A 26,427-nucleotide genomic window follows, 5' to 3' on the forward strand; every position below is an offset into this window, starting at 1 on the left:
TGCTTATTACAAATGTTGTTTCTGTTGAACACTCTTTGGAAGGGAAAATACGTCTTTTAAATTACAACCTCTGTTAAAGCCTGTGATTAATGAATTAATCAATTGCAATAATTAATTCCATTTTTTCTCTTATCCTAATTATTGTTGTGCTGCAGTCCACTGCCCACCTCTAGGGATCAGAGCCTCCATCATTCTGCAGAAAGCGGCGGGTGGGGTGGGTGGAATCCCAGATAGTTCAGATCTGTAGCCATTAGACTGTAATGTTTTTTCTTTCTTTGCATTGTGCAAGGAGTAGAAACAGCCTACACTGTGCTTACCTAAAAGGAGCAGGGAACAACTCACTTGGTTTACATGGTTGCTGATGCTCCTTCGGTTCTAGTCCTTAGCTGCAAGGAAAATGGGAAATATATGGAAAGAAACTTACCATTTTGCATGAGACTGGACAGATCTATTCGGCTTATTTAGGACTTGGAACACTGTAAAGTTTATGGGAAAACTAAATCTTCATTGTTGAGTTTAACCCCACTTTGGAGATCTGGCATTGTACCCAGTGCTGGTGTTCCAGCCATGTAGCAGACTTCGACTTGCACTTCAAAACTTTCCCCTCCTCTCACCTGTGCAACCTCAGAATCTGCTTTAGAGGGCTGAGGAACCTTGTGGAGTAGATTTTGGGGGTGCAGAAGGAGGGGAGGAAAAGGGGCTGTGCAGTTGGATTTGACTGGACTGGATTGGATACAACCAATGGATTCCAGGTCAGGAGGATGTAAGGAATTACAATATGCCATTCAGGCGTTCTGTTAAAGTTTGGGTGAATAATATGAGGAGGGTGAGGGTGTGCTACCCTCACCCACGATGTCCCTGTTGGCTTTACCCTCAACATTTCCATGTTTACAGGAACTCCTCCCCACAATTGGGAACCCTACAAAGTCCTTTAATTGACAAAGCCAGACCAAACCTGGGAACTTTAGCATACAAGTATGTGCTGTGCCATAGAACCAGCAAATGTTCATAAACTGTGCTGAGCTGGGATTTATCCAAAATGTTCCCACAGTTTCTCTACCCTCCCAGATGAAATATTTAAGATATAATGGGATCTATTTCACCCTCCCAAAGACATATTCACCCTGTCTTGTTCATAGAGCATTCTATTTAAATTGCTAGCAAAATTAAGCCAGCCCAAAAAGAAATAGATAGAATTTTAGGAGGGAGGACACTGGAAATCATAATGCAGGTTTGTGTTTCCTACCAATGTTAGAAATTCCCTTCTGATTTGTTGAAGGAAGGTCTCTTTCAAATCAGCAGATGTCAGGCTTGCACAGTTAGTAACTCAAGCCAAATGCAGCCATGTATGGTGGCTCACCAGGGTCACAGCGAACCTCCTGTTCTGCTACCTGCCTACATAAGAAAAGATTAAGGGAAGATATGGTAGCAGTCTCTCCAGGAATGTGAAGGGATGTCAGGCAGAAGATGTTCTCATTGCCCCACTAGAACCAGTGGGTGGCAATTTGCAGGGAAACAACACTCTTGGCTGTTAGGAAAACCCTGCTAATTGTAAGAGTTGTGCAAACCATGCAAAAGGTTGCCCTTCACTAGATGTATTTAAGCAGGAGGTAGCCCACTGCCAGAGATGCACTGAAGGTTCTGTATTGAACAGGAGTTGCACCAGGTGACCTTCAAGGTCCCTTTCACCTCTGTTGACTGCAAAACAGAGTAGATTGTCAAGGACCTGGTGGGCTAGGCTCAGCTTGGTCAGTCATGAGTTGTGCAGGTCTGATATAGTTGCATAACAGTTGCATAACAATTGTTGTTCAGCATCCTGTTTTAGACAGATGTTTGGGCAGACGCCTTGCTGAGAATCACAAGCATCAGAGCTTACTAGCCACCCCCTGCTGTACATCCTCTGCCTGGAGCCATAGTGATGCCCCTGAACTCTGAGATTTTGTTATTTTTCATTCTGAAATAAGTAATCATACAACTCTGGAACTTATCCAGTGCCTTCTGAAAAACATAGTGTTTGTCTAATATAGCCAATAGGAAATTGTTCTTTCTGGAGTAGTATCATGAAGGAAAGTAATGTTTAGCACCCTTGACTAAGGTTTCCATCCCCCCCCCCCAGCCATCCCATCCCACTGAGTTTCTTGGATAGAAATACCCACACAAATAATTTTATTTCCTCTAGAAAGGAAAAGGGCATCATTGCATTGTCTCAAGGGGTTAAATGTATAGGGATACAGTAATCTGTGATTAATTGGTAGCATTTCTGGTGGCAAGACTATCATAAAAATTAAGAGATAGATGAAGCCCCCTTTAAAAAGAGATTGCATGCCTCCAGTGAAATATCTGATGCTTTCTTTCGCTTTATTCACTTTCTGTCATGATGAAATCAAGTTTCCTTTCAGATTCATTAATTCTTTGGACCTGGATGTCAACATCACTCTTGGCAATGAGGATTTTGTCAGTATTAACAAAAGTTATGGTGTTTCAAGCTACAGGACCCTGGCAAGGGGAAGGTGAGATGCTGTCAACATTTCCATGCTCTGAGCTAGCACCCATTTCTCTTTGGGGGCTCTCTGTGATATCTCTGGGTCAGTTCACTAGAAAATTGGCTCTTTCTTGTTATTATAAGGTATGGTTCTGGTCTAGTTTCCCCATGTATATCTTCCAAATACCTTTCCATCCAAATAATGTGCACAGTGGGAATGTTCTGGGCTAGACAGCTCAGTGGATAGCCTACGCTCCAAGAAGCAAACAAGAACAACAACAAAGCTCCACTGAGTTTAGGAATGAAGCTCACATAGAGCTTTCTCAGCCTGAAATGACTACATGGAATATCCATAAGTGATCATGTAGATGTATGATGGGATTAAGCACTACCAGTCCAAGGCAGGCATCACAGTTTCCCACATAGTCCATAACAAGGAAATTCAGCATTGTTAGAACTGACAGTTCTGATCCTCACTTGACAGCAAGGAAGGACCATGTAGTACAGCTCATGCTCTGCAGGCAGAAAGTCCAAGGTTCAACTCCTGGCATTTGCAGTTTAGAAGTTCAGGTAACAGATAATGTGAAGGACCTCTGACTGAAACCCTAGAAAGCCATTGCCAGTCAGAGTGAACAATACTGGGCCTGATAAACAAATGATGTGTATTAATCCTTCTAGTGTGGCTAGCAGGAGTCCTCCAAGCTCTCACACGGGTCTTTAACAGCTTTGCTCTCAGAGATCTTTTAACAGGAGGTTCCCAGGATTGAACCTGTGACCTTTTGCCTACAAGGCAGATGCTCTTTCACTAAGCTGTGGTCTCTTTTTAAGAAAGGCATGTTCATTTTGCATCTTCTCTTGCTCCTGAGTAAATTAGTATGTGTGAAAAAGATGAGTACAAAAAGTTATTCTTCTTCCCAGTCCTTACGGTTGGTAAGCCTTGCTGAAATTAGTAAAACCAAACCAGGCATCTGGCAAATCCGTATTGCTTCTCTGCAATTTTGCCTACCTGCACACGCAGAACAGGGTTTAAGATGTATCTTCTTCTTCTTCTTCTTCTTCTTCTTCTTCTTCTTCTTCTTCTTCTTCTTCTTCTTCTTCTTCCCCCCTGTCTTTAAAGAAAACCAGAGCTGGAAAATAAAGCAATTTACTGTACAATGCAAAATAAATGCACAATTGTTTTTGATCAGTGCCCTTCTTCAGCTGTCCCTAAAACAATAGCTGTGAATATTAAAATGCTAATAACACACTGTACTGTACTTAACACAGAACCAGAAACATGGGTTACACAATGCCCTCAATCAGCTTGAAGGATCTTGTTAATGGCTACACCCTGTGCTTTTCAGTCATGAGTGGCTAACCAGGAACTATTGTGTTCCCTCTTTGTCATATCAAGATACAACAATGTCAAATGCAGAGTGGGAGCAGAAGAATTCATCCTGCACCTGGGCCTTCTTGATTTTGGAGCTGCATATACAGTTGTAATAACAAACGTAAGTTGCCCATTGACTCTTGCATGCCATTTCCAGCCAAAGTTTAGCCACGGAAGTCAAGGCTAAGCCACATACAAGTCTCCCACATTGACCTCAGCGGGTATCTGGCTGAAATTCTATGTGGATTTATTAGGGACGCGGGTGGTGCTGTGGTCTAAACCACTGAGCCTAGGGCTTGCCGATCGGAAGGTTGGTGGTTCGAATCCCCATGACAGAGTGAGCTCCCATTGTTCGGTCCCAGCTCCTGCCAACCTAGCAGTTCAAAACCACATCAAAGTGCAAATAGATAAATAGGTACCGCTCTGGCGAGAAGGTAAACAGCATTTCCATGCGCTGTTCTGGTTTTGCCAGAAGCAGCTTAGTCATGCTGGCCACATGACCCAGAAGCTGTCTGCGGACAAACGCCGGCTCCCTCAGTCAGTAAAGCGAGATGAGTGCCGCAATCCCAGAGTCGTTCGTGACTGGACTTAACTGTCAGGGGTCCTTTACCTTTACCTTTTTAATTCCTACTGAACAGAGTGAGATTTACTTCTGAGTAGACATGCATGGATTGCAGGTCTGGCATAGTCCTCGGCATGGTGCAGCAAATGCTGCTCACAGATGCCAATGGCAAAACTTTTTTTAAAAGGCCCTGTGCACATCAGGCAGCTGCAGCCTCTACTTAATTTCCTCAGGCACCTCTGGATCATGACATAGGGCCCAGAGGCATTCTGGGAAAATTAAGATGGTGGCAGCTGCCTCAGTGTAGAAGAATTTTCCTTTGTCTGCCTAGAAACAAGCCCCACTGAACACTTTGTTACTTCCTTCTGAATAAATATGCATAGAATTTGTGATAAACACACTGATGAACTGATGGATGAATGAACAGACATATGAATGGATAGACACAGCCCAGCAGAAATTAAATTTTTGCTCTTAATTCTTGAGGGTCTGACATAGATTGTCCAGTTTTTTGTTTTTGTTTCATTACTGAATATTTAATACTTCACTATTTGTTATCTATAGCTCTATCAACTGTTTCTTGGGACACAATATGAGACTGGCCAATCAGGAGCAGGAATTTCCAATACTCATTTATTCACCCCATGTCCACAATGAAAATCAATCCAGCAAAATACAATTTGTATCCACTATTGTTCTTGCTTTCATTTCAAAAATGATTTATTGATTAACACCGCGCGCACACACACATGCATTTGCATTGGATTTTATTTGCATTGAAAATAATGGGGTGGAATAACATAGTGACAACATAACTTATACAACTTAATTATGTAAATTACGTTGGTTATGTAATTTTACTGCAGCAGAGAGTGAGACAAATGACAGTTTTTGACAGAAGTTGAACTGCAGCAGAATGGAAACAGTGCTGCATGCAGTGAATACAGGGAGGAACAGAAAGCAATGCTTTCTTTCATCTCTACTGTGAACAAAAAAAGACAAGTAAAATTTATCACACATTCCAAGCAATGAAGTATACACATGCGTATTCATCATTTCTATTGTGTGAATCAGTCTTTATCTGCAAGTAGTTATGTTCTGGATTGGTAGAGTTGGTAGATGTGAAAGACCTGAAGTAAATGTAATTGTATTATACTGAGGAGTATGTATTGTGCATTTATGTACTGCAGTCAGAATAATGGGGGATCTAGATTTATAACAGTATGAACAATCAAGAGTCTAGCAGTATGCATCAGGATGGTAAAGAACTGCCACTGATAGCACTCAAGTCAATCTGGCCTGTTTTGAATTTTCTGCTGGCAGTATCTCTTCTCATTATATACCTATTCTTCTTATTATTGACCAAGTGACTGATCTTCTCCAATCTGGCTGTTGCAATTAACAGTATGCTTTGTTCGGCTTCCAGATCTATTATGCTTTGTGGCATATGCATAAAGAAGCTAAATTATGCATATGGTGCTGCAATATGGCTGAACTGCAGTATGTAAATAGCTAGGATCATTATCTTCTATGCCCAATCTTTTGTCAACATCAAACTTCTTTTGAAGGTGTTTGTGACATTTCTCCATAGTCCAATGAGTAATGCACACAATTACTGCTCACCCCTTTTAGCCTTCTAAAACAGGCCTTCTTGTTGTCTTTCCCTTTATGGTGATTAAATGCATCTCATAAACAATTCCAGCACCTTCCCGGTAAAAGCAGAGTTTGCCGATGCTTTTAATGTGACTTTATTTCAGTCCACTGGCAGAGTTCACAGTTGTTTAGTGGGCCCAGGAGGAGAATGCTGCTTCAGTCTTCAAAAGAAAACCTTTCCTCTCCACACACACACACACCCCAACATAGATTCTGCATTAACATCACCTAATCATCATGACTTGTTTTCCTCCTAACTTAGACTTCTACAAAATCCCTCCAAGCATGGAAGACAGAAGACATCTCAGCCAATAATGTCCATATTTCATGGCAGATTCCACAGTACCTGTTAATATCAGCTGGAGAAGTGATGTTTTCCATTACAGGCATTGCCTTCTCTTACTCCCAGGTAATGTATGTAGAGCACAAAGAAGAAAATCGGAAATCTGATGTGCTTAATGAGGAGAAGGGCAGGATAGAAAGCTGCACTGTGTGGAGAGCCAGTGTGGTGTAGTGGTTAAGAGCAGTAGTCTTGCAATCTGGGGAACCGGGTTCGCGTCTCCGCTCCTCCACATGCAGCTGCTGGGTGACCTTGGGCCAGTCACACTTCTTTGAAGTCTCTCAGCCCCACTCACCTCACAGAGTGTTTGTTGTGGGGGAGGAAGGGAAAGGAGAATGTTAGCCGCTTTGAGACTCCTTAGGGTAGTGATAAAGCGGGATATCAAATCCAAACTCCTCCTCCTCTTCTTCTTCTTCTTCTTCTTCTTCTTCTTCTTCTTCTTCTTCTTCTTCTTCACTTCTTCTGTGCCAGGTCTTCCAAAGGCTGAGAGAACAGAGAACAAGTTGCAAGTTTGGTGTACACTTGCACCACAATCCTGACCAAATTTACTGTGAATTTACTTGCAAGTAAAGTGTGCCTTGGACTGCAGTCCTGATCTATTAATATGTACACCTCTCTATTCTCCATCTCCTTGTGTGGACATGATGACTGAATGCAGTGACCAGAAGATCTGGCACAATAAGAACATAAGATGTGCCCTGCTGGATCAGTCCAAAGGTGCATCGAGTTCAGCATCCTGTTCTCACAATGGTCTGTGGGAAGCCCACAAGCATGAAATGAGCATAATAGCCCTTTACAGATCATTATCCTCATCCACTGGTATACAGGGGCACACTGCCTCAGAGACTGAAGGTAGTATATAGCCATTTTGACTATAGCCATATGAACTTGTCCCATATAACAGCCATCCAAGTTGGTTGCCATCACTACATCCCGTCATAACAAATTTCATAATTCTACTATAAACTAGGTCAAATGGGTAGAAACTACAGCCCACACAAATACTATGGAAGCAATTACCCTCCTGTATTAAAGGTTCCAGGAGTAAATGGAAACATTTGCTTTGGCTATCACAATATAATATTGATGTTTTAAAATTTATTAGGTGATGGGGGAAAACTAGTATATAAAGTAATCCTGAGTAATCCTTTTAAAACTTAAGGTCTAGTAACATATTAGGTTTATAGCAATATGGGACAGAATATAATTGGGAGCAGTGTTAGCTTCAGTCATGTGCTCTCTCTCTCTCTCTCTTGTTTCTTTTGTATTGTGCTGACAGATTAGTTCTTATTTGTGTGCAATGAGGAGGGGCCATTGTTCAGTAGCAGAGTACATGCCTTGCATGCAGAAGGCCTCCTGGTCTATCCAATTTTTTTTAAAAAAGGATCAGATTGCTGGTGATAAGGGAAAATCCCTGCCTGACACCCTGGAGAGATTCTGTCAATCAGAGCAAAAACACTAAGATAAGCAAACCTGGTATAAGGCAGCTTCCTATGCTGCTTCCCTCAAACGTCCAAGAAAACCACAGGGCATTTCAACAGCCACATTGATTTCAAAGGCTATGTGGTATTTCTCCACTCTCCTATATTCCTGAAGTCTCTTCTTGGGGCCCCTGGGAAAAAACAAAGATAACCCACACATGACACAGGCAGGTAGGATGACGCTTACATGAGAGCTGCTGGAGGGCAGAGGAAGTATGTGCTGGTTCTCAGACTCCCCTTGATATACCTCAGTGCCATTTTCTGCCATGCCTCAGGGTTGATTGATTTACACACACATAAATGCTCATCGCTCGATGGCCGCAGCATCAGATTGTGATGGTCAGATGTGAATGAGCCATTACATGTCAGACACCTCGGCAAAGACTTCCAGATCACTTCACATTACCTCAGAATGATATAGTGTTATTCAACTGAGTCAGTTCACACATCTGTCTGCAAGTCACTGGGCCACTCAAAAGCATTTTGGTACCTGAGGTAAATGGTGTGCTGCCATCCCCACCCTCTACCATTACATGTACAGATAACTGGAGTGGCATATCACCACCACCACCACCACCACCACCACCACCATCATCATCACCATCACCACCATCACCATTTATTATTAAGGGAATTTAACTTTAACTCTGGCAATGAGGCAGATGTCCTTCACTGCACATGAGGGCAGCAAACTAACTTAAGGGCTGAAGGTCAGGCCACATGGTGGACACAGCCCTGTCCTCCAATGCCTCACCACCATTCCCTTTCTGCATCTTCTGCTGGAAGCGGCCACTTCATTCTGCCTGATGGTAGAGGCCGGTCCTGGCGAGGCATCAGGTGTTGAACCAAGTAACTAAGGAATTCATACTGATCTGTAACTGACCCACAGAGCCATGAGGTGATTTGCTTACTCCATCGCAAAACAGGAAAGTGGTTGAGCGCAGTCTGCAGCATAGTACTCAGTGAGGATGCTGAGGAAATTTCTCAGTGTTTGGGAATGGACTAATCTTCCTGGTTTTCTTCATTTTTTTTCAGGCTCCTGCCAGCATGAAGTCAGTGCTGCAGGCTGGCTGGCTGTTAACCGTGGCCTTTGGAAATGCGATTGTGCTTGTTGTTGCCCAGGCTGCACCAATGGAACAGGTATGGGATAGAATACATTAACCATGGCACTAAGGCTGGAGTTGTGAGTAACTCTCCACAGGACATTCTGATCTGCTTTCAGTACATTTGGCAGCCATTCCTGCAGAACAAGGGTGGGGAAATTAGTGGCTTTTCATATGTTGTTGGGACTCCAAATCCCATCAGCCTCAGTCAACATGGCGAATTGGCAGGGATGATTGGAGTTCTCAGGTATGTTTTCTATGCTCAGGTGCAATCCCTGTCCTGTCCAGTAAAAAGGATTAGGTAGAGGGTGATGGGAAAGGCATTTTCTTTGCATTAGATCCTAGGGAGTTAAAGAAGAGAGTACAAGGTAAGATGGAAATGGCAGTCACTCACCTATTTATTTCCTAGACCTGGTTTTACTGGTGATTAACCTGGCAATCCCCAATATAGTCAGAAGTAATCCGCTTAACCACAGTTGCACCTGATTGTCCAGTTCACACATTACATTTGTTTAGACCAGGGATGGGGATCTGTGGCCCTCCAAATGTCATTGGAATCCAGTTCCCATTTGGCCTAGCAACCACGGTGAACAATCAGGTATTATGGGAGTTGTATTCCAGCAGCATCTGGAGGGCCACAGGTTCCCCATCTGTGAAACATGAATGCATACCCAAAGATGCAGGACTTTCTTCACGCAAAGAAAGACATCCTTCTGTTAAGGCAAGAATGCATGTTGTGTCGAAGAGGAACGTTCTAAAATGGACCATCCTTCCTATCACTTCAACTTCTGTAAAGGACACAGCATATTAGTATGCTGGACAACATTTTCTCTGTTAGTGTGGCACATATGTCAGTGAACACGAGAAGGTGTGGATTCAGGCATATCCAAAAGAATAGGCACAGCTAGTGCTCTTTTTTGTGATGGCACTCCCTGGTATGGATTACCCTAATGGATGGTATTCACCAGTACAGAGTACTATCTCTTTTTTTCTTTTTTGGCTGGCATGATAGTCATTTTGTGCTGCAACCATGATGATCAAGATATGACTACTGGCAATACTTTTTTAAAAACCAAAAAATGCACTGGGTACAACCAGTGGAAACCAAATCCTCCTTCCAAGTGCTAATTTAAAATGCTCAGAGAGACTTATAACCTAGATTGTTGCCGACAGTTTAATGTGTATGATTAGGACACTTGCCTACCAATGGCCCCAGTATATAGCCCAGAAGTAATGAATGCGGAAATAAGTAACTTGTACAAAGGGGAAGAGATACATCACAAAAAATAACTGATTAACCTACATAATGGAGAGAAAGGCCACTGAGCAAATGAGCAATTAACTAATAAAGCAATAGAGCTGACACAACAAGGAGAATAGAATGCAATTAGTGTGCCATCCAATTTAGTGTCCTCCCTCACAAATTAATAACATACACACACCAAAAAAAATTAATGCCAGGGCATTTAGCCGAGCACATGTGTTGTTCCATTCTGTACCAGTAACAATAGATGTATATTGCTGGAAAATATTCACAGGAAGGACATTGGGGGGAAATAAGAAAACTAATTAAACTAGATTCATTTGACTCTACCTGTCAGCTCACATGATGCATGACCTTGCTTCTATATGACAATATCAAGTTCATGCACACTCAGGCTACAAACCATTCATTTAAAGCACCTGCCCCACCCCAGAAGTCCTGTGAATTGTAGTTCACTCCTCACAGAGCTGTAATTCCCAGCGCCCTTAAGAAACCACAGCTCCAAGGATCCTTTAGTGGTGTGTGTATGCTTTAAATGTGTGTATTTATTCTCATTTTCCAGCATATGAGTGTCTTTTATTGCACAGAAGAACTCCTATGTGCAATTAAGTGTTTTTAAACTTTGGACATAATGGTGGGTTGGGGGTGGGGCTACATAGTTGGTAATGTGTATTATTGCACTTACTGCAAAATATGCTGAGCCAGCTCTGCTGCATTTTGTGGCCATCCAGCTCATTCTGCTGAGTGGGAACCTGGACTTCTGCCCCTTATGGTACATCTGCAACTACAGCTGTTCATGTTATCTCAGTCGTCTCCCAAATACACATGCACACAGCGACATTTTGCTGTGGTCATGAGAACCGGTGAACTTATCGTAATTCCAGTAACTCCCCTCAGAGGCCAAAATGCCAAAATTCTGCCCTTCAGGATAGCACATCCCTGTTTTTAGCCTCCCTAAGTATTCCCCAAATAAAACACAATGTGGATTTTGAAAAATTGGGTTATCAAAATTGGTTTTTTTTCCCCCATGCCACACATGCACTGAAAAGAGCAGGAGTTTAGCTATATGGTCTTCCGAAGGATTTCCATGCTCACATTCCTGAGCCATTTTGGAAACTGGAGCAAACTGGAGCTTTCCCCCAATGTAAGTATTCAGTGCAGGACCCCTAATCCAGATCAGTACTGCAATGGAGTCATGCACAAAGGGATGACACCATCCCTATCACCCATGTCACAGTCCTATTGAAGCTTGGTGTTTGGGGGAAGGAGGCACACCAGCTATTGGTTAAAGCAAAAAGATCAAATTGTGTCCTATAAATTGCATCTCGTTTGGCCCTGTCAGAGTTCTACTCCTCTGTCACTTCCAGGTGCCATATGCAGCTGGTAACTAGAAGTGAAATAGTTTGACTAAGCTTCTATACAGTTGGAAGAAGGTGAATGTGTAAGTGTTGTTGGCAAATAAATATTATTTTTTTGTTTTTTTTCAAAACCCTCTTCTTTCTCCAGTGGCTCGAGTTTGTCCTCTTTGCTGCACTGCTCTTTATCGTGTTTATTATTTTCTCCATCATGGGATATTTTTACACCAGCATGGACCCAGAAGAACTCCTTGCCAGAGAGGACCAACAAGGGACATCAAACAGTAAAAATATGATTGGGCTTGTTACCAAGAAAGCAGAGCTATAAAAGCGGCTGTGGACACTGGCATGGGATTTTGTGGCCTTTCTCTTTTAACAAGATGTGGAGGAAATGGATTTATTTTTCATGATGGCATCTCACAAAATATATTATATTCAGGGGAAAGGGCAAAATAGGCTCTTTTAAAGTCGGCTGAATAAATGTGAACAAACTCCTTGGACATGAAGCATTAAAAATAGATGCAAAGCGGTTTCAAATCTGCCCATTCCTTCCAGCCCCACCAAGCAGTTGGAGTAGTTATTCTCAAATGTACACAGTGTGGTGAGTGACCATCATCTCAAACAACAGGTCGTGTTTATTTGCAAAGTTCTCAAGAAATGAATGAGTGAAACAACCTGAAGAGCACACAAGTAATGCATAAAAAAATATTCAAGAAATGCATCAATGGATAAAATCTAAGGGGTGTGATGTTATAATTCACCCTTCCTGCTCAGTTCCATTTTTGTGCCAACATGCTATTACAGGCAGACAAAAGCAATAGGTCACAATCCAGAGCGGTTTATGAAGCTTGCTTACCTATGTATCCCTGACCGAACCCCACTCTACCTCCAAGAGCCCCTCTTTCAGCAGCTCTCCTCATGCAATCTTCAACCTGATCTTTAAAACAAAACAACTCCCCCAAAGTTCTTACACTAATGTGGGAGGTGTTGGCACTGCTGTTTCTGTTGGGACCTAGAATGGTTTTCAACTAAGTTTTACTCAGTGTGTAGTCGCACTGAAATTAATGCGCATGACTAAGTTAGGTTCATTATTTGCAGTAGGTCTACTCTGAGTACAACATAGTAGAACATCACCCCAAAATGTGGCAACTGGCATTAAGGGGAAGTTGTTTTTCTCCACCTAATATGAACTACCAAGCAGGATGTTAAACTCAGTCTCACCATTTCCAATGAAAATCAGCTCATACACCTCAGCTGTGCCTTTTTTTTTTTAAGAAAAAAAAGGGGCCATTACTCTCAACGAAGTTGTTACAGTATGTGCCACACTTTTAACATCTGGAGAAAAATGGTGCTGGTACATCATACCCTTGAGCAGCCCCAGAAAAAAAGCGCTACACCTCAGTTTTGGTGTTAGTACTGTTAAAACAAATCTGGTTCCTAATCACAATAGTAACATAATGTTTGGTTTGTTTCATAATCCAACATTTTGCAAAGCTGTGTTTCTTTGAATTATCCGCTCATGGAGCATATGCCTGTAAGACTTTCCAGACAGTCTAAGACTCTGGATTGAGATATTTGTATGCTCTGCTTGCTAAGCTCTAGTGACTTGGCCAGAAGAGTGCTTTGATTTTGTATGTTTTACTGTACATGGATCAACTGATCATAGAATATCGCTATTCAAGTAATAAGCTCTTTAAAATGTGACAATTTTTCTGAGCGGAAAACATTTCCACATAGAGAATGGCATGCAAGCCGTGTGTAACTTTTTATCCATCTGTTCCTTTTATCACAGCAAATTGTCACTCACAGAGTGACTCTTGGACTAGAGAGACCTGAATTCAGACCCTAGTGAGTCAGTGAAGTATATTGGCTAGATTTGGGTCAGACACAAACTCTCAGTCTATCCTACCTAACAGGGTTCCTGTGATAAGCCCCAAGTAAGCTGTCTTATGAGACACGGCAGGAAACAAATAACAAATAATGCTATGAAGATCCATCAACACAAATATATGGATTGTAGTGGTTATGTGGAAGTTGAGTAATAGTCATTGCTTTCAGTAGAAACACTTGCATAGCCTCTCCAGAATTCCACTTCTATTCTGATGCATACACAAAGCTTTTGCATTTGCAAGCTTCCCCATTCACTTCACTGAAGGAACATGATCAGTGTGCACAAAGTATCTGGAGGATGCATCTCTAACAAGCTTCAAAACCCATAAACAATTGCTGGATCAGGATATGTTAAAAGTTGGGGCACAAGAGCACCAAGGTTTACATTATTGTGCAAAAAAAATAAGAAAAAAATATGTATCTTCTTATCTCTTACCGTTCTTCAGGCTCAGAGGAAGGCAGATAAGAGCATAAATGATGCTTTTGGCTCTTGTAAGAGAATTAATCAGAGATGCATCTGTTTCTTTGCAATGTCGAGAAGTGCAACTTCCAGGAGGCCTGTAATATAATTGTCCAATTTCTCAGCTTGTAGAAGCATGAGATATTTTGCTGCTTGAAAGTTATAGCCTCATAATTATTGGCCCAGTTCTTATGCCTATCCTAGATGGATAGGAATTGCTCTCTCCCTGCTACCTTTTGAAAAATACTGGTGGCGGGTAGGGCTCTGCCTGCTTCTCTTTACTTGCTAACCCCATCACTCCTCCCCTCCCCCCACATTAACCACCCAGTGCTTTCCCTTCCTACCCCATGCAACTACTAAGCACCCTTTCACCTTCCCAATATATTTTAAGCTACTTTCTATTCTACAGCACCACCATTTACACCTTCACCCTTGTATCCATGCCTACCCTTCTCCCTCCTTTTGTGCAATACCCACTTACAGACACACCACCCCCATGGAAACCCCCTGCATCTTCCTCTTCCCATGCATTGCAACTACTCAGCACCCTTTTCATCTCCTACTCAACTATGAAACCACCATTCCCTCCTATTCAGCACTCCCTTTTGTACCCTTGCTTTCATCTTCACCCTTATTTCCATGCTTCCTACTCCCTCTTTTTTGCAATTCTAATTTTCACCATCAGCCCCTTTCCCTGCCTCCTCCTTCCTTTTTTCAACTCTCCCTTGCATCCAGACCAGTCCCATCTCCATGCCACTGCCTCTATCCTATTCTTCAGCCCCCTTTTCACACACACCACATGATGATGTATGTGACTGTATCTTTGAGATGAATAGAATCTTAAGAGGAGGAGTCAGTTTGTTCAGCTAGAGCTTAAGTTCAACTGATGGAAGTTCTTAGCGTTATTTTTTTAGAAATAGAGGTGCTGGAACTCACCATGAATACCTCCCTTTTTCCCTTATAAAGGCAATGGCGCCCACCAGAGAGGTGCTGGAACTCAGTTCTGATGAGTTTTGGCTGAAACAAACAACCAAACAACCAAACAACCAAACAACCAAACAACAATTCTCTTTAAGGTCAATTCGAAGCTTCTTCTTCTTTAAATGGCAATCCACTTAAAGTTGATGTCCACCTGAGTTGATGTTTGCTCCGACTGTGCGATAAAGAGTGGGTTTTCATGGGGAAAACTCTGAGGCAGGACCCCAAATGCTCAAAGGGCTTTTAAATGTGGGCTTATGGTGGTTTCCTGTTTGCAGAATGTTCTCCCCAGGCAGACTCACCTGGTGCCTTCATGACATATCCTTAGGCACCAGGCGAAAACATTTCTCTAGGACTAGGCCTTTGTTGGTCTGTTTTTGTTCTATTATGTATTTGGGGTTCTCATTTTACGGTTTTGTGTTGTGAACTGCCCTGTGATCTTCAGATGAAGGATGGTATGCAAATTTTAACAACAACAACAACAGAATGGGCTTCCCCAGGTAATGTGGTGGGGCAAACAGAAAACCATGCCTAGAAAGCAACAACAACCCTCTGCTTTCCTAGGCACAGGACAAATGGAAGTGTGGACAAGTCCTCCCTTCCTTCATGTGTATAAAACAGAGACATTCAACCAAGAATTAAGAGGAAAACTCCCTCACAACTATATAGCCAATAAACATACATGCTATCTCACTGAAGGATCATTCCACTCCACCTGCTTGCTTGCATCCCCCTCTTGGCAAGTTGACTTTTAACACCAATGGAATTAGCCCATAAATTGCACACTGAAAACTACACATGCTGAGATTTCCTTTTCAACATGACTATTAAATGTTCAGGAGCCCTGTGCTCTTGTTTGCTTCTGGCTACCCACAAGTGAAGTTTCACTTGTTTTCCATTTTCTCTGTTTATGCCCATTATGTTTGGGGATTACTGGAGCACATTCTTTGCTCTTCAAGAAATTTGTTTGCTTTTCCTAATTCTGTTTTATGACACATTGCAAATTAGCTCTGCAACAGCTGAACTGCACGAGTGTGATGCTTCCATGAGCTGCTTCCAAATTGAAGCACACATAGAAAATAGGCCTCTTACCCACTCATCCCAAATCCCATGCCTGAAGGAACAGATGAATTCCAGCACTGGTTAGCACTAGCAGACATGATTTTAAATTACTGGAGCATTTAAATTTTTATAAGCCTTCAATTTGGGTACTTGGCTTTTGGAACACACATGGCACCTGATGAATGAAAATTATTGGGAACTTTTATTTTGTTGTAAAATAAAAGGTTTATCTGCAGAAGGCAATGCCACTGCCCAATGAGATATTCTTTAAAATCACATAATTTCCAAAAGCTCTTCCTTTGCTAAAAGCAACAACAACAATCAAATTACAAGGGGGGGGGCAGAGGGAGCCAGAATCAGTCAGGGAGCACAGATTGTCGTGCACGCAGAGCTTTAATTAAAGGAATCCAGTTCCAATATCATAAAAGAGCCATTTTACATGCAACATGACTCTTTATTTTCCATTCATATTGCCAAATATACCCCCTGTCTCAGATTTTGCCAATAGATATCTGCAAAGAGTGGTAGAAGAGACAATAAGAGGTTTAAAAACAACAACTCAACATCTTGTCCTGCTCATTGATGAGATTCAGAACCCTTAAAAAGCCCAGTTTCACAATGCAGCGTGATCACTGCCACGAATCACTGTATGTTCCCTGTTTCAGAGTCATCAGGGTTAGCTATAACCTGTGGCCTTCTGAATGTTCCTGGACTCCAATTCCCATCAGCTCCAACCAGCATGGTCAGTCAGTGGTCAGGGATGATGAGAGTCCAGCAACGTTTGTAAGGTCAGAGGTCGTCCACCACCCTGCCTTCAAAAATGTCAAAGATCTGGATTTGAGATCCTGCAAGACCTGTTAGCATTAGAGCATTAGTGGAATTCAGTGTCGTTCAGTGGTGAGCATCCCAACAACACAAGCATTGCAATTTGCCAGACAGAACAACAACCCCACCTTTTCTCCCTTCATTCACCGTTCTGGGGGTTCTCCTGACCCCTCTCCCCCTGAGCCAGTTTCAGGGCTCCAGGAGGCACGGAGAGAGGAAAGGGACAGCTCCATTTTGCAAGCAGAAGCCCTCAATATGCAGGGCTCACACTGACCAGACTCCTTAGGCAAATCCCACCCCTGGTCTCCCCAGGGGACTTCAAATCAGAATTGCTGTGGCTTCTACTCTTTCCTTTCCATCCAGTAAATATAAGCAGACTCTGCCTGCAAATAAACACCTGCAGCTTACAGATCCTTTCCCCACATTCACTCATTGATTAAAGCCTCAGTAGGAGTGGGGAAGAAATCTGATTCAGTTTACATTTATTCCACACAATATTTATTTATTTTTCAATACTTCCCACCCACCTTTCATCAAAGAATTATCCCAGGGAGGGGTATAGCAAAATAAAATGCTGAACTTGAAACCATAAATACATCAAATTCCAAACCATAGTATATATCAGCAGGGATTTTAAAAACCCACAGTAAATAACTTCAAAAGAATAGACAGGCTTCATTCTTAAAATAAATAAAAAGATTTCATTGATTTTCATTTTTCACATCACACATAAAACAACCTAACTCAAAACACGTCAGCTTAAAAATATCAAATCAAATTATTACAGCTCGCTCCAAAAAATCTTTCCACATATTTCCATGAGATCTCGGGGGGTTATAAACAAAATCTTTTGGCCATATATAGTCCCAAAATGGTTGCCACACATTATGGAAAAGATTGGGGGTGGGGTGGGGGTTAGAATTCCCTTTGGTCACATAAATCTGGCACATCAGCTTTACAGCCAGGGCTATTGTCCATGCTTTGAGTACCAAGCTTCAGTGTTCATGCCCAAGGCAGCATGCCATCACACAGCTATTTCCGTACATGCCACCCCAAGGAAGAGTGTTAAAAGTTCTTTATGCACAATTGTTATTCCAAGTAAAGCAAGTTGAAAGGAAGGCTGTATGTCTGTTTGAAAGGTTTCATTCTTCAAAATAAACGTGCTGCTAACATTCCATGAATACCTGAGTAAACAGGTGAGTTTTAATCTGACACTAAAAATTAAAAAGTCAGCACCAGCCATACTTCAGAGAGGTGACACATTCCATAATAGGGGCACTGCCACAGAGAAGGTCTTTTTTTACACATCACCACCATATAATAAACATAGTAGTTCCATCTTTGTTTCTAGTCAGTCTGCCTTTTAAAAGCAACTTTGCTAGTGATCAGGTGTGCAGAAATGAAAAGTTTTTCATTGAATGCTGCTCTTTAAAGGTGCAGAAATAAGTTGGAAGTGTTGGGGGGGGCATGTTTTTTAGCATTTCTGTGCTGTCCGGAAAGAGTACAGTTAAAATGACAAAGGTATCGTTTAGATCACAAAAGAAATAAGCTGAAAACCACCAAATACACCTCCATTTTTGGAAGAGCAGCTTGACCTGGAAAATGGAGGTACATATACCAGCTGTTAGCAGGTCAAATTCACTGTGGCGCATTAAACTGAGAGAAAATGAGATTGTAAAGCTGAGAATATAATTAAATACTGGAAGACTTTAGATATTACCAACACACACACACACACACACACACACACACACACACACACAACCCTCTCTCTGCCATTCATGAGCATTCTAAGCAATTTGGCAAGAAAGATTTCTAAGCAGCAGCAAGTGATGGATTTGCACTGACCTCTTTGTAAAACAGGTGCTGCAGGAGCCAGCTTGTTGTCCGTCCGTCACTCCCTACATTCCACTCCCTACATTCACATTAGAAGCCATCATGATGTCAGCTGAGCAGATACCAGAGGAGTTTTCTGGGTTCCTGCCTTGTTTGCAGATCCTATTTACATGCACACTTACCCTCTTGGTTTACCATAATTCATTGGTAGAAAATGTGCCCATTTCCCCTTAAAATATGCATTTTTGTAAACATGGGTTGGTTGGTTGGTTGGTTGGTTGGTTGGTTGGAGAATTAAATCATGAAATTTAGATGAGTATGAATTTTGAAGGATGGCTGTGTTTCAGTACTCATGCTGTTTCAGAAAGTGCAGATCTGATAAATTTGGCTTGAAATGCAAACTGATTTGAATTTTTCCCTGTTCTTCATTCTTATTGCCCTATTTCTGGGTCAGTTTCAGGGCACAGGGTTGCACTGCTAGGGTGGCTCATGAAGTCCCTGTGACTAGATACACATAAAAATGTATCACCTTAAGAAATATTTGCCAGGGCTCACAACTATCAGTTTGGAACCATGCGCTAGTACAGCTGTTTGCATCATGCCTATCCTTATGTTCAGTTCATCAAATCCTTCTTCATTCCTCCTTTGCAATATAAAGAACACACGGCATCCTGTCAGTCTCTCTGGTACAGTCGCATTAGGTGTACTGTGTTGCATTTCCTCCGATACAACTGGTGGAACGCAACCACCACATAGAAGCACTTAGAATCATGGGTTTGCTGGCTGAGTATTCATGTTACAGAAAAGTTTGTATTCTAGATTTGCTAGTCCCACCTGTCTGTTACCAATGGTGACATTGGCCCCCATGTTTATTTCATTTCTCCACTCTCCTCTGGTTGTTCCGGGCTCCTCCTGCAGCTTCTCCCAGATAAAGCTGTCAACGGTCTGACACCTCCATCTTCTCTGTCATGGTTTTCCATTATGGCTCCCTCGAGTTCTGTCGAACTACATTCATGGTGCTTTAAACAGGATAAGCTGAGTAAATCATTAAAAGCCTTGCTGCTTCGCAAAGACGCCCTTTTCATCGAATAGCAAGATTAAATTAGGTTCCCCTGATAAATTGATTTGATGAGCCAATTTGGCTGGTACATAAGGTATTTATACAATTCCAAAGAGATTGGGATTAAAAAAAAGGAAACCCCCACTGAGTTAAACTTCTGCAATCAATGCAATCAATGCACTGGCTTTTATTAATTTCCCCCCTTTCCCCTAACCATACAAGTAAGATTTTGCCTCTAGTGGCTTAGGGTCAAATTTAACATGACATTAAATGGATGACTATACATAATGCACATTGTCCTGTTCTCCTCATCCACCCACTCACATACACACACACCAATAACAGCTGCAGACAGAAGGGGGAATCAAGATTGAGATTACAAAAAAAGAAAAGAGATTGGGAGTAAAGAACAGATCTGCTGCCCCTGTGGATCCTGCTGCCTGAGGCAGTCACCTAACCTTGCCTCATGGATGGGGCGGTTCTGGATGAAGCACACTTGTTAATCCCCTGCAGCAGCATCTGCCACCTGGCTCCTTTGTCTCTCTGCCTAAAGGGGAACCAAGAGTCCAAACAGCACACAAATAAGAAGTGATGGCGATGCTGTTGGGCTGCACAGCCAGCCTTGCAAGAACATCCTCATTATGACAAGGCTATATGTCTGCCGTTGCTTTTGAGGAACATCTGCCCCTCATTTTAATTACAGCACTTAGAATCCAACATAGTGGCTTGAGTACAAATTGATCTTGTTTTTCAGCCAGGAAGTTTGTTTTTCCGCTCTCTATGATAATAAATGTGCCACTGGTAATGGCAAGGGGGCCATATAGTGGCTCATTGTGTTGTGTGTGCACTGAGCCTACTACTTCGGGGCAGGCTTTTCTTATTATGCGTTATTGATGTGACAGTTTGCAAACATTGTACAAAATGAATTAACGGGCTCGCCTTTTCTTCTCCCTGAGTTTGGGATTTTAATCTTATTGACGGCTACAGCTGCAATTAGCAATGATCTCACTTAAAATGTCATTTTGTCATAGGCAGTCAAGTCCTGTGTGTCTAGTTGCAAAGTGACACTCTGTGGACAGGCGATGGAAATAAAATGTGACATTCTGTGGACACCCAACACCTCCCCAGGACATAGCCAAGATATCACGTCCATCTTTAAAAAAATCTCCAATTCCCTTTCTGAGCTGCTATTTCTTTGGAAAAGCTGGCTTCTTTGAGAGCTACAGAGTCGAGAGGGGTAAATGCAGAACTCAACTCAATCAGTTATGCAGTTCACTCTTTGGCCTTGTGCCTTGGGCAAAGTATTATCTCTTAACCTTTTTCACAGAGCTATTGCAAGGCTAAACTAAGAAGATTAAAAAAAATATTCAATGAAGAGTGCAACACAAATGATAAATAATTTTTTAAAGGCATAGTTTAGGTAGAGGGCTCCACTCAGAGCCTCAGGGAACATTTACTAGGTAATGCCTAGCCCAAATATACAAACATGCTCAAGTTAAGGAAGAAATCTTGGTTTTGGAACATGGCAATCTTTCCTTATACCAGGTCTAAATTACTTGTGCATCTAGTGCAGTAGTGTCTAATGATTAGCAGTGATTTTCTAAAGCCCCAGGCAGTGATCTTTCCCATTAAGTGCAGATTGAACCTTTTAACCAGAGCTGCCATGGATTTAACATTGCATCTTCTGCACAGAAAACATGCACTACATGTGCATTGAGCTATGGTTTTGCACACAGCAGAGTCATGAAATTCCAGAGGATCTCCAAAACCAAAAAGTAATCCTTTCTATTAAAAATGCCAGCATCTATTATTTCCCCCTTCTGCTGAAAATAATGTTAAATCCACTGATATGACTGTTACTTAACAGGAGTGGGCAGCTGTGAAGGTGGATGGAGGATGATAGGTATGGAGCACCACTGAAAAACTTTATGACATTCACTCACATTCACTAGCTCAGACATTTTGATTCAGAGCACCAACAGCATGATTCAAACACTATATTGTGGGGCAGCAGCAATCCTGCAGACAGGTGAGTGTGCAATTTGCCCAATTTGCATGTTTCTTCTGTGTCTGTCTGCTGCTCCCACTGCATCATGTGTGAGATTTGAAGATGTCATCTGCAAGAATCTAGGCTTCCATGCTCCTAAGCTATAGCCTTTGCCTGGGAAGTGTAAACTTCTTGTTACAAGCCTAAATGTGGGTCCTTAGAGGTCCAGTATAAGTGTTTTATATTGCCGGAAGAAATATCAACAACCTCAGATATGCAGATGACACAACCTTGATGGCAGAAAGTGAGGATGAATTAAAGAACCTTTTAATAAGGGTGAAAGAGGAGAGTGCAAAATATGGTCTGAAGTTCAACTTCAAAAAAACTAAGATCATGGCCACTGGTCCCATCACCTCGTGGCAAATAGAAGGGGAAGAAATGGAGGAAGTGAGAAATTTTACTTTCTTGGGCTCCATGATCACTGCAAATGGTGACAGCAGTCACGAAATTAAAAGACGCCTGCTTCTTGGGAGAAAAGCAATGACAAACCTAGACAGCATCTTAAAAAGCAGAGACATCACCTTGCCGTCAAAGGTCTGTATAGTTAAAGCTATGGTTTTCCCAGTAGTGATGTATGGAAGTGAGAGCTGGACCATAAAGAAGGCTGATCGCCGAAGAATTGATGCTTTTGAATTATGGTGCTGGAGGAGACTCTTGAGAGTCCCATGGACTGCAAGAAGATCAAACCTCTCCATTCTTAAGGAAATCAGCCCTGAGTGCTCACTGGAAGGACAGATCCTGAAGCTGAGGCTCCAATACCTTGGCCACCTCGTGAGAAGAGAAGACTCCCTGGAAAAGACCCTGATGTTGGAAAAGATTGAGGGCACAAGGAGAAGGGGACGACAGAGGACAAGATGGTTGGACAGTGTTCTCGAAGCTACCAGCATGAGTTTGACCAAACTGCGGGAGGCAGTGGAATGCAGGAGTGCCTGGCATGCTCTGGTCCATGGGGTCACGAAGAGTCTGACACGACTAAACAACTAAACAACAAAACAATAAATGTTTGGGACTTTCTGGCACAAAACACATACTGTATTCTACCCTAATGGGACCTCCATCTTCTTTCAATGTCTTTGAGCCATGAACATTGCTGCATATGCATTTCATATCCATACTGCAGGGATAGGGATCCTGAGGTCCTCCAGATATTGTTGGACTACAGTTTCTATCATCCCTGACCATTGACCATGCTGGATAGAGCTGGCAGGAGTTGTAGTCCAGCAACATCTAGAGGGCCAGAGATTCCCTATCCCTGCCTTACTGGGAAAATGAGCACAAAAAGTGAAAAACAATATTAGAGGATTGAAATTGCAGTCCCCAGCTAGATACCCCAAGGGTAAGACAACCCAATTTACCTTTTGCAGTTCACCAGCAGCAACCATTGTAGATTAGGAATCAAGCCAACCACAAGGAAGAAAACTATTAAAGCTGCTCTCTTATAATCATTAATTATGAAGATATCATCATTCATGTTTATAATCTATGAAATGTCCCAGAGTAATTGATTTTTGTAGTTCGATGAATTTTAATGGCAGGACTGCAAACAATGCTTGCAAAATAACTCACTTAGGGGGACAACTAGCAATGGCTCCAATCAGCCCAGGCTACTTTCAGCCTGAGAAAAAGGACAGCTGCCTCCTCCTAGGTCTGCAGAGGTCAGTCTTCAGTCATATATCAATTGACAACATGCTCCAGTTGCTACAAAGAGTGAGTATAAGGGCAGCCAGGCCATAGCTACTGACCAAGCGACTGTGGTGTGCTTCATGGGCACAGATAAACATTGTAAAAAGGCTAGTTTTACTGAAAATAGTATAGCAGAAATGCAAATTTATGCCTACAAGAAAACTCTCACAGCTGCCAGTCAGGTCAAGTGGGTCAGGAGACTTTCTGTGCAACAGCAAAACTCTGGTTGGAATATTTCTTGTAGTTTGAAGACCAGTGCAAAATATAGAATCGGGATTACTGGAGCAGACTTCTAAGCACTAGACTAGGTGCGTGGAACCTTTGGCCCTTCAGGTGTTGCTGAACTATAACTCCCATCAGCCCTGATCATTGGATACATGCTGGGCTGATGGGAATTGTAGTTGAGCAGTATCTGGAGGACCAAAGGTGCCCCACAGCTGTGCTGGGCTGCTATGATGTTGGGCCTAAGGTTGCAAATACTGTATCATAGATGTGCATCTACCACCTTAATTATACAGCTTCTGGTTACGGAAGACACACGTATTTACCCTGACTTCTGACACTTGAGGTGTATATTTTCAGGAGCCAGCTTATTACTGTTTTCAGTATTGTGTTTTAAGGTTGTAATCTGCCCTGGGATCTTAGGGTGAAGGGGAGGTAATTAAGAACAATAACAACAACCTGGGAGGAAGATTCCATTTGGCTAAGGTTTTTTGTCTAATTGCTTGCTTGCTTATGAGACAGTTGCTAGAAAGCAGGAGCAAAATTCTGACCCCACTTCCCTTCCCTCAGCAATGTCCCCCAACTTAGGTGTATAAACAGCCACTGAATTTGGCACTTTGCACACAGACTCGCTGCCTAAACCACTGATCTTCACTCCCTGCTTGTAATCAATGGATTGGCCCAACTCATTTAGCATGAGCCGAAGCTGCAGCTTAGAACTGGCTAGACAGCTCTGTGCCTTCCAGTGTCTCTATGTCAGGGCTCCCCCCACCAGGAACTTGGGGGAACTCAGTCCCGGCACCTCTCAGGTGAGCACCATTGCCATTCTAAGAGAACAAGGGAGGCGTTCATGGTGAGTTCAGCACCTCTTATCCTAGAAAAACAGCACTGCTCTATGTTCACTTTCTAAAAAAATCAGGCCTCCCCCATTTGTGTCCTACGAAGCTAAATGTAACCCACTAGCCATGCCTTTGTGGCCTACCACAGTGCCTGGCCACCCCCTCACCCGCTCCTTGTAACTTCTCACCGCTTGATGTGCACTTTGGTACCTCAACAAAAGCAATTTAGGTCCTTTAAACAAGGCACATGCAAACAACTTCTGCTAGTTTCACGTGAGTGTGTGATTCACACATGTGAAAAGGGAGGAAAGGCATCTTTCCTTCTCCACCCACCCCCCTCACAACTGGCAACTAGGCCTCTGGGCAATTTCCTACCAACCCAGTGGGCCTACATATATACCACTGTAGCTACATATATACCCACTGTACTGGGCCACAGGGCTGTCGATCTCAGCCTTGCATGTCATGTCATGGCCCCCTGCTTCACATCCGAAGGGTTTTTGCCTGGCTGGAATGTGTCCTCCAGTAATGCCTCTGGATAAATGGGGCAGAGGGGTGTGTGAGGGTGTGTAGAAACCAGCCTCTTGTACCACTGGTACAATGCGGGTGACAGTAGCAGAGCAGTGTGGTGATGTGGCAGTTGGCAACTGTGGGCCTTGGCTCTCACCCATACTTCCCCATGTGGCCCTGTTTCCTGACCTGTACCAGATTTTCCCTCACTCCATCAAATCACAAAATTGCAATCCCATTTGTGTGAGATCTCATTTCGGCTCTTCTTGTTGTCTCTGTTTTCCTCCCTGATGGATGTGGTGTCAGAAGGATGCTCTTTGTATCTAACCATGGAAAGAATCATCAGGGAAAACTGTAAGAAGCCATGTCTGTGTGAGAGAAATATTGATGAACAGGACGTTGTGGGGTGGAGTGCTAATTAAATAGAAGTTATGTCATCTGCTAGCTGTCAGGATCTAATTGAATTAGAATTGAGGAGGTGAGATTAAAAGGCAGATAATACGAAAGCAGCATGGCTTGGCTAGGTAAAGAGAGAGAGAGAGAGAGAGAGAGAGAGCGCTTACAAAATCCTATTTCTAAGTTCTTCTTTGGAATAGGAGAGTGAATGCCCTCTCACTTGACAGATTCAGTCTAAAAGCCCTGTAAGATGTGCAGCAAGGGAAGAGGCTTGTGAAGGAAAACCAGGCCCCATAATAATTTGGCATGCAGATACAAACTGACATAGGGATGGAGGAGAAATTCAATTCAGTTTGCATTTCAAGGTGAACCTAGCTAATCTGTACTTTCAGAAACAAAACATGGCCATCATTCCAAATTTGGACCACAGTTACCCAGCCAAGTAATGTGTGCAAAACTACATAACTTGATGTAAAGGGTGCATAAAAATGCATATATTTGTGAAAATGTTTGGTTTTGGTAAAAGGAAAATAGTAGTGGTATAATAAAAGGAAAAATTCCCTGGGTGCCTAGATCCAGGTTTGGGGCAAGTATTCTTTGGTGAGAGAGCCTCGGTAGAGATTTAAAATCACAAAACAAGCAGCAATATAAAGCATGGAAATGTTAGACTTTTAAAACATCCCCTTCTAAGTTGCTTTCAAAAATTCCCACTTCCCTTAGCATAGAACCATAAATAGTTTACTTACAAATTATTCACAGGTCATATTAATATGCTTTTCCATACAGCAGCAAAAAAAGACAAGCAGTTTAACTTAGTTTCAAAATGGTAAATGTTTCTAAATTAGATGGCTTGCTAAAGCCACACAGTCTAAGCTTGGAGCATCCAACTTAGACATCCTTACTGGTTCACATGGTGGAAAAACTTAGAACAAAGAGTTTGGTAACCATTTCTCCCTAGGTGAGAGGGTGTGACCTAGCTAAGCCTAGCAGGGCATCTTACTATATGGTCT

The 26,427-nt window shown here is 42.4% G+C and overlaps 1 protein-coding gene and 1 long non-coding RNA gene across 5 annotated transcripts in view; one reads left to right on the top strand and one right to left on the bottom strand.

The window, feature by feature from the left end:
- Positions 1–13,091, top strand: part of SLC15A2 (solute carrier family 15 member 2) — a 71,401-nt gene extending 58,310 nt beyond the window's left edge. For all 3 annotated transcript variants that reach the window (XM_083489584.1, XM_083489585.1, XM_083489583.1), the window contains 5 exons: positions 2,400–2,510; positions 3,876–3,972; positions 6,329–6,475; positions 8,923–9,027; positions 11,761–13,091. In XM_083489584.1, the coding sequence (XP_083345710.1) occupies positions 2,400–2,510; positions 3,876–3,972; positions 6,329–6,475; positions 8,923–9,027; positions 11,761–11,937 (637 nt within the window). In that variant the 3' untranslated portion in view covers positions 11,938–13,091. The remainder of the gene's footprint in view (positions 1–2,399; positions 2,511–3,875; positions 3,973–6,328; positions 6,476–8,922; positions 9,028–11,760) is intronic.
- LOC310701322 lies at positions 822–26,211 on the bottom strand. Of its 2 annotated transcripts, XR_014523002.1 has the most exons (5): positions 24,936–26,211; positions 20,179–20,267; positions 19,495–19,679; positions 3,489–3,609; positions 822–1,395 (listed from the first exon to the last, which is right to left on the bottom strand). It is a non-coding gene; the product is annotated as an uncharacterized lncRNA (long non-coding RNA). The 2 variants fall into 2 exon arrangements; XR_014523003.1 differs by lacking the exon at positions 24,936–26,211 and having other exon boundaries at positions 824–1,395; positions 20,179–20,429.
- Between the last annotated feature and the right edge of the window lie 216 nt (positions 26,212–26,427).

The sequence above is a fragment of the Podarcis liolepis genome (genome assembly GCF_965112155.1).
Source record: "Podarcis liolepis genome assembly, chromosome: 1".
Lineage (NCBI taxonomy): Eukaryota > Metazoa > Chordata > Lepidosauria > Squamata > Lacertidae > Podarcis > Podarcis liolepis.